The sequence below is a fragment of the Poecilia latipinna genome, unplaced genomic scaffold (assembly GCF_001443285.1).
Source record: "Poecilia latipinna isolate Pla-1442-1.1 unplaced genomic scaffold, P_latipinna-1.0 Scaffold1492, whole genome shotgun sequence".
Lineage (NCBI taxonomy): Eukaryota > Metazoa > Chordata > Actinopteri > Cyprinodontiformes > Poeciliidae > Poecilia > Poecilia latipinna.
Window position 1 is genome coordinate 155,521 of NW_015114108.1, and position 9,036 is coordinate 164,556.

Here is a 9,036-nt window from a genome sequence, read left to right on the forward strand (position 1 = left end):
TGTTGCAGACATGGATGAATGTGCAAAGTTCATGCCATGTAAGAATGCCAAGTATGAGTGTGTGAACAAGCGCGGATCTTACGACTGCAAATGCAGATATGAAGATGGATGTGGTACGTACACTGATATTAACGGTAAATTACCAGCAAAAAGGGATTTACTGAATAGACGGCATTGATCATTTGAGAGGATCAGAGATTTTTAAAATAAAACAAATCAGACCTGAACCTATGGGACGTTGTACTTCTGTTTATGGAACAATCTGTTTCGTCTGGGGTTGTTCTGAGTTGTTTTTTCAGGTTCGATTATTCTGATTATCTAGTCTCTTTCTTTGATTAGATCAGTCTTGTTTCTGTTTTACTTCAGTTCAGTCCTTCTTAGTGTTTCCATGTTTGTTTCTTGTCTCTTCCTTGTTACTCTAGGTTAGTTATATTTCTTAGATCTAGTTATTCTTTAGTGTTAAATTCATTTCCTTGCCCCTTGTGCCACTTTCTCTCTCTCTCTGTAACCCTGTCTTAATCTAATCTGATCTAATATAATCTGTTCATTGTTCAGTAATCAGCCTTCCCATTACATATCCAACTCATTCTCAGTTCCTCCTGTTAAATCCAGTTGAATCCTGTTATTTCCCAGCTGTTTTTGCTCTGCTCTGGCTCCCTGTGTTCCCTGAGGTTTTTTTTCATTTTTTTCATTAAAACGTTCAACATGCTCTCAGGTATTTTCTGCATTTTGGTTCATCCACACAAACTCACAATTCATGACACAATCTGTCTAAAGGAACCAAAGAGATCAATTAAGAAAATCAAGGACTAATGGAGGACATTGGTTCAGTAGAGTGCCGTATCATACATGTTTTTTTCTTTATTATAATCTTTATATGTGCTCATTACCTGTTTTGTGTTTAATAATGTATCTATACGGATGATTTACTGATGTTTAGTAACTTCTGGTATAAGGAATTGACTTTTGAGAAAAATTTTTAACTTTTGAAATTTGGTCTTGTGGTGTCCAAACTTTTGTCATGACGCCCAAAATCGTTAAGCTGCAGCGATTTGCCTTCGAGTAAAAATAGGTCAATAATTACGGTTCTAGTTTCTCCAAAATTAAGATGAATTAAAAACATTGATATATGGGAATGTTTTTTTGGATTGTTATTTAACTGTAAAACAAACAAACAAACAAAAAAAGAGCCAGCTGCGCTTTCTGGCCAGATTTGCTCAATTCTTGAATTAAGGTCTGAGGGCCACAAATGGCCCTCGCACCCCACTTTGGACACCACTCCGATATACTACATAAGATTTTTGTCTTCAAACTACTCATTTTCATTCCAATTTTGTTTGTCAATATATGACAAGAACATTTTAAACTCCAGAATGAAATAAATATTTATTCAGTAGTTTATTTTGATTCAAAGAAAATAGCTCACAGTCGGAACCGTCTTTGATTTTTGTTTTGTTTCTTATGCAGGTAACTCCACGAATCCTCCAGGTTTGGGCTCCTACCAGCACCTCCATTGCTGCAGCTCTATCTGTCTTACAGAGATGTTTGTAAGTTTTTCTACTTTTGCGTCTGTTCAGGGTACAACATGTTCAATCTGACCATGAGCTGGACAGACGAGAAAACGGACGGACTCAAGCAGGTGTGTGATCAGGCTCTGCCTTCCCCCCATCGCACTGATAGATTCTGCTTGACGGCAAAGTGATGGTTCAATGTTTTCCTCAGCTGGATGACATCCTGGCCAAAGGTTTCACAAACAAGTTCTACAACATCAGTCAGAAAGCTGCATCCGTCCTGGGCATGGAAGAGTACCGGCTGGCCGTGTCCAGCGACACGCCCCACTGGTACATCCAGGACTACCTGATCAAAGTCAGCAGATACTACGGCATCAACTCGGTGCAAGTTGATGGTAAAATACTTCTGTGTAGCAAAACATAGTAAACAATAGAGCAGAGCTGGGAGGAGCTACTTACATTTATTCAATTACATTTGTTTGACACTTTTAGGAGTATTTTTACTGCTCTGTACATTTTACTTTTACTTGAATAATTTTATTACGAAATATTTCTACTCTTGGTCAAATTTCTGGATTTTCTACCCATTGAATGAAAAACTGTGTTTTAACCGAACACACCTGCAGTTTCTGTTAAAGTTTTAGCAGTTTTTTTACTGAAAGAAACTCATTTAGAAAAAAATTATTTTGCCTGATTTTGTTATTTTTAATCATTTTTTGTAAATTTGGTCTTTAAAATACCAAAATGTCGTCTTAACTTTATATTTTGTTCCGTTTGCTTATGTACCTTTTAAATATTAAATTACTGATAATTTGATCAGTTACTCAGTATTTGAGTTGACTTTTTACCTCATACTTTTTATTTTTACTTGAGTAGAAATATGGTGAAGTACTGATACTCTTACTGGAGAATAATTTTTGGGATTTCTGCACACGTCACTTAAAAAACAAATCGTAAAGTTGCACTGCAAAAACACAAAACATTATCAGGTATTTTTGGTCTAGTTTATAGTGAAATATCTTAGTTTTGTCGTATTTCAGCAGTACTAAGGTATTTGCATTAGATAATAGGCCAAAAATACTTGATAAGATTTTGATTTGCTGCTTCACTTTGATTCTGTAAACAGATTTAGATGAGTGCAAGGCCAAGGAGGCGGGGTGTGTCTCAGCTGCTGTGTGCACCAACACCTACGGAGGCTACATGTGTGTCTGCAATGGCACTGTTGTGGACGGAGGCCAGTCCTGTATAACTGGTGAGTTTACTGGAAAAAGCAAAACCCGACGACGTCTCAGTGAAACCATCACTAAAAAGTTTGTTCATTTCAGTAATTCAACTCACATTATCCTGGTAAGCAGGTTAATGGAGGAGAGAAAGAGTAGGAGCTTCTTAAAGAGACAGAGGCCCAATTTCAAGGCGTCGAATTGAAAAGTCTCTTTTAAGTTATGTTTGATGTATGCAGCATTTTTATAACATCTGAAGGAGACATAATTCCCTGATTCTGCTGTAAAATGGCTCTATGTGCCTGGAAAATACGCATTAGCTTATCCGCTTAAAAAAAACAACTAATTTATGCAGTAATTCATGCAAAAGGAGCCCTGACCAGGTATTAGGGTAACATTATTTATACGTCAACATTTCTGTATTAAAAACCTTTTTTTATTAGTGAATTCAGAGGGAGACCAGTCAACTTTAATTTCTTTTAAATCATGTCAGGTTCATTGGTCTACTTTTATTGGCTTTTCACATTTTCTAAGAGTTTTGTTTTCAGCTGCAAAGTCATCAAAGTAAGAATTATAAATATGATTATAATGCGAGTTTGAATTACATTAACTTTGCCATGCTGTTCTGATTTCACCAATGAAAGAGCTCTCTCTGCATTCATTAAAATAATAGCTGTGGTTTTGACATTGTTTTGTTTTTCTCTCTCAACCAGCCGAGCGATCAGTGAAGTCTGAACCGAATGTGGACCTCATTCTGGGTTTGGTTCTGGGCATCGGCATTCCTCTGCTCCTGCTGCTGCTGCTGGCCGTTCTGCTCTGCCTCTGCTGCTGCAAGAAGACGGTTACTGGAGAGTGAGTAGCATTAGCAGGAAACCGACGTTACAGGTTTTAATTAGGACACAGCATTCGAAGCAGGCTGAAAAAAATGGCTGCTGAGGTGCTTTTAATGTAGGAGAGATTAGGGCCACTGGAAAAAATGATTTCTGAATTTTGACTTTAATCTACTGAGATTAAAAGTTAGAGTTCTTGAAAAAAAAAGTCAAAATTCTGAAAAAAATTTAGAATTCTGAGAAAATAAATGAGGATTCTGAGAAAAAAGTCAAAATTTTTAGGAAAGAAGTCAGAATTATGAAAATAAAAGTTAAAATTCTGACATTTTTTCTCAGTGGGTTTTATTGTCGTCTATATTTTAATGATCATACAGATAAAAAAATGTTAGTTTGACTCCAGTTTATGGGAATCCCAATCTGGAACAATCCCTAATTGTTCTCACTATGCAGACAATAAGAGCAGACTTCAGGCGGTTCAGTCTGCGTTTAGCTGAGTCGCCTCCAAACCTGCATACCGGCAAACATCCTGCAGCCTGATTGGCCCGGAAAGCTGGCAGTAACGGAGCTCTGAATGTCAAACGACTGGGATATTAACTCGGTTTTGGGTGGGTCAGCAGATCCTCGGGGTGAGGGGAGATGAGGTTCATGCAGAGCGTTGGAGAATAAACTGCCGTGAAGACACACAAATTCACGACTGTATTTCAAGGTACAGTAGTGAAATTGGCCGGGCTGGAAACGGTTCTTCTTCCCAGAAACTAGAGGCTGTAAATCCCGTCTGCTGCTGCTGCAGCTCCAGCCTCCTCCCATTTAATTTCTCAGTCGGAGGACAAACTGCCCACTCTATTACTATATTAAACTAAACACTTCCTACTAACAGCCCTGTGCGAGTTATGAAACTTTTATTCCACACAAAACTATTTGAGGAGGCATTGCTTGGTAAAGCAGAGCCATAAAAAGGATCATGGATGGATGGATGAATGGATGGATGGATGGATGGATGGAAACTGTTTTCTTCCAAGCCGAATAAAATAAAACCACAATTATATGTACTTATAAAAATAGCAAAAACAGTATAATTAACCTATTTTAGTTTAGTTGAAATGTTTAGCTTAGCTTTAGCTTAGTATGATGTAGCTTATATTGACTTCTTTGTTTCTTATCTGATTTTATTTGAGTCTGTTTTCATCTAGTAGCTCTGGTTTTTAGCTAAAGCTACTTATTATTTTATCTTAGCTGGACTTTCCGTTACATATTAGCCTGATTATTTCTGTTGATTTTAAGTTTAGCTTAGCTAAATTGCTAAGTGTAATTTGTGACAGTAGCCTGGAGAAAATATTTCATTGGTTTTTTTGGTTATGAGTTATTTATTTCACAGTTAGTTTAATTAAACTGCACTTTGTTTAATTATTTTATCTGTACTTAAATTACCCAAACCTCTTGTGGTTTTCTTATAGAGTCTGTTTCAGCTTAGCTTAGCTTTTCTTTCATTTGGTTTGTTTGGTTTATATTGGTTAAACTAACTTAAACAAAGCTTAATGTTAGTTTTATTAACCTCTTATTATTGCTGTTACTCATCAGCATAGCCTGTTATCTCACACTGCTTTAGTTTAATTAATCTACATTTATTTTAGCATAATTTATTTTATTTTGTTTATGGATGCCTATCTTAAGTTGTCGTAGGTTTTAATTGAAATTTAATGTATAAGTGAACTTTTACGTATGATTGGACACAAATTGTCTGTTAATAAGCAGAGGTTGTGATTATCATGAGTATTTTGCCTTCTTCAGTTTAAAAGCCTCTTGTATTTTTTCCAGATGCCGTTGTGTTTTGTAACGTGTCCTTAGCAGCAAAGTGTGCTGCTGTACGTGTGCAGATGTACGGCATCTGGACCAGGTGCTAGTGGGCCGCAGAGACGCCTAATCCCCCTGATGACTGGCCTCCTTTTTCCACTTTCACTCAAACACACTCCGAGTCCAACAATGCCGTCTGCGGCAGCGTTGTCGGATCACCTTAGATGAGCAGGCAGAAAAATAAAACCCACAGAAAGAAACACTAATTCTGTTTTACTTTAAAAAAAAAAACAACTAGGGTTCACTCACATTTTCTGAGAAAGCCGTGACTAAAGAACAAAGAATCTGATGATGCCTCTGCAAACAGCGTATGAAGTCATTTCACAAGTTGTGTTGTCTTTGTTTTTAGTTTATCGTGGGATGATTAAGCAGCAGAGTGACTGCGCCTCGTTATCCAGAGGGACATTCTGCACATATTTACACAGAGAGCAGTGGTAATAATGTGTTTTAACTGCAAATAAGAAGCATTCAGATGTGAGCTCCATGTTTTTAATCAGCTTTAGCCCCAGATCTCACTATCTTTCAACTCTCTGGGTATCTAGGCTAGACGAGGCATGAATATGCATGAGTCACTGTTGCTCATCCGAACATTTCCATAAACCATCATAATAATATTATCTGTTGTATGAGAAACAGCAATAAACACAACCAGGACATTCAAACCACATGGAAATATAAGACTTATTATTCAAAGGAGTAGAAAGACGACCACAATACAAACAAAACCTTTTTAGCCCAAATTGCAGATATTATTCCTGAACTCAGCAGCTCACAGAAAGGTGAATAACATTCTGTGTTTATGTGATTTAAAGGAAATTACACCATGATAAATGATTTTAAAATTATTATTTTTCCCTGCACAATTCAACCAACTCACCACAGTCAGTTCAGGATAAAAATCTAAGACAAAACTAAACAAAAACAATGTGCATAAACTTAAAGTAAAGCTTGTATGAAGATAATTCTGATTCAATTCCAGGTTTCATTCTTCTGCATTTGCATCAGTTGTAGTTAATCTGAATCACCAGAAACAAAAGATGGCACTCCTTTTAGGATTTTCCTGCCATTTAGACTCTTAGATCCTTCAGCTGAACACAGAAACTGTTCAATAGTATCAGTCAGAAGGAGGGTACAAAAAAATGCACAAAGCACTGAATAAAATGTTATTTTTTCTGTAGCTTGTAGCTTCCAGTCCATCTTAGAAAATCTTAGAAAGCAGAACAACACCTTAACACAGTGGTTCCCAAACTTTTTCTTCTGCGCCCCCCCAGTGGTTTCCAAACATTTTCTGCGACCCCCCGCCCCCCTATGGATTACAAATGGCTGTCTGGTTGAAACGGCGCGTGTGAGGGGGGCGGGGGAGGGCATCGACTTTTTTGGGGGCAAAATGAATGTACGTAGCTGAAAATAGACACCAACATCGGTAGCCAACATTAGCTAGTTATCTTTTAGCTAACATTACCTGCATCCAACAGCTTCACTCAACTCAGTCGGTTAGTTTTGGGGAAAAACTGTGAAAAGTTCTTTGCGTTTTGCTGGTTTGCTGCCGTGATTCTAACACAAACCTACGTAGCTCCGCCCAGCAGCAGCAGGTCTCCTTCACAGGTGTAAACCCAGCGCGAGCGTCGTAGCGCTCATGTTGCGTTTAAAGGCGGCTCGGAAAAACAGGTTACAACATGTTAACAACGGATTAAACAGTTTTAACTGCTGATAAAAGTGACAGAGGACACAAATATGGGAAGTGTGGAAGCCTCTACTGTATCAAATTGACAGGAATAACAGAGAGTTGGCCATTCTAAGGTAAAAACCCAGCGTGTACAGTGTTCATGTTTTGTTTTGTTTTCATCTCCCCCCCTGCAATGACACGGCGCCCGCCCTAGGGGGCGCGCCCCACAGTTTGGGAACCTCTGCCTTAACACTTCAGTCACCTGAAGAGGGCAGTGGACAAGAGACTTAGAAATCTTTTGCAAACTGGAGTAAATGGATTTACCCGAGGCAACATGTGGCAAAAAGATTTAAAGCTGCAGTATGTAACTTTTACAAAAATGTGCTTGTTTCCATATTTGTTAAAACTGTGATCAGACTGCCGTCTCCTCCACCTCCTCCCTGAGCTGTCTAAAGACATGCACAAAAAACAACTGTCAATCAACCTTGTGTACTCGCTGCTTAATGTGCTAATGGCGGAGAAACAACTCACCATTACAGGAAAACTGTTTATCCACCATCAGCTGTGGTCAAGCTAACTAGCTTTAGCATTTGTGAAAGAGTATGTTGTGGTGAATTGGCTGTAGCTTAGCAGATAGCAGGACGGGATGAGCAGTGCCAAAATCAGGGGTGATTGACAGCACTAAGACCTGCCTCTTGACTCTGATTGGTTGTTTCTAGTTAGCACTGGGAGAAGACAAGAGAGCTGCAAACTGGGATAACATTGTTTCAACAAAAAATATTTTTTATTAAAGTTACTGCAGCTTTTAAGCTAAAATTGAATATAAAGATGCTTCAAAACCTTATTTTCCACATATAATTATACTTGTTAAACTAGATTATTGTAGTTTTTGTGTGTGTTTCTTTCTTTCTTTTTTGTTTGTTTTTTTTACATCTTTCACTGTTTGTAATTTAGCTAAATTGACCGGGATACGTGCCACATTAAAGGTGGAAAAGGTTTAGAAATATTTGTTTTACTCCTGGTTCCTGTTGTCTTGCAGCCTCCCCCACCTGATGCCAGACCACATCCAGCAGCAGTACAACCCCCCACCCTTCAACTACGCCGACCCGGCCCTGCAGTACATGAGCCACTGCAGCCCTCGGATCTTAGACAACGTCACGCCCCGGCAGCGGCCAAGATAGCAACACCCGCGGCTTAATAACGGCAACACAAGCACTTTCCCTGACATAGTACCAGATAATAACGCTGGGGGTGAATGTTATTTATATTTACTTGAACACCCAGTTGAATCTGCAAAGTTTAATTATTTTCATTTTCTGATCAACGGTTTTCAATTTGTCTGACCCAGCAGAAGCTGCCGATGTCTTAGCAGGAAGTGTTGATTAAAAGTAAAACACTGCAGTGCTCTTTATCTTCCAGTTAGTGGCTAGCCAGCAGTAGCATCTGTCAGAGTATCAGGTGTCAGATTCACATAGGATATATGATTTTAATCTACGGGGATCATTATTCCAATACACCAGTCCATAAAAAGGTGCTACCGTTTTCTGGAAACCATTCATACAAAGTTGAGTTTCAAACTCTTGAGTTATTATTTGTAGCTAAATTGCATGTAACATGTAAATATATTGTAAGATATTAATAAAAAATGTTCCATTCAAGAAAATGTAACTGTGGAAACCATTTCAAGAACAAACTGCTGATGCAGCGTTGAATTAATGCTGGAAATTAATTCAATATTAATGCTAGGAGAAATGTTTCTTCCTGGAAGCTGATGAGCAGCAAAGAGATTACACTAAATATTTATCCTTTCAGCTTTAATTAATAATCTTTAAATCATCAAGGCAAACGTAAATACGTTTGTTCACATTAAATATAAAAGTAATAAATGTGAAGAACTCAGATATTTAAATCCAAGATATTATGAGGCCTTTAAACAGAAAACTAGCTTATTTATTTCA

General features: G+C 37.9%; 1 protein-coding gene across 2 annotated transcripts in view; it reads left to right on the top strand.

The window, feature by feature from the left end:
- LOC106963081 (fibrillin-1) overlaps window positions 1-8,681 on the top strand; it is a 24,661-nt gene extending 15,980 nt beyond the window's left edge. The window contains exons 16-22 of one of the 2 annotated variants that reach the window (XM_015057804.1): window positions 9-113; window positions 1,468-1,488; window positions 1,578-1,639; window positions 1,723-1,906; window positions 2,638-2,763; window positions 3,445-3,583; window positions 8,118-8,681. In XM_015057804.1, coding sequence (XP_014913290.1) covers window positions 9-113; window positions 1,468-1,488; window positions 1,578-1,639; window positions 1,723-1,906; window positions 2,638-2,763; window positions 3,445-3,583; window positions 8,118-8,259 — 779 coding nt within the window. In that variant the 3' untranslated portion in view covers window positions 8,260-8,681. Of the gene's footprint in view, window positions 1-8; window positions 780-1,467; window positions 1,489-1,577; window positions 1,640-1,722; window positions 1,907-2,637; window positions 2,764-3,444; window positions 3,584-8,117 lie in introns of those variants that run through there. The other variant, XM_015057803.1, reaches the window with a different exon arrangement.
- The last annotated feature ends 355 nt before the right edge of the window (window positions 8,682-9,036 follow it).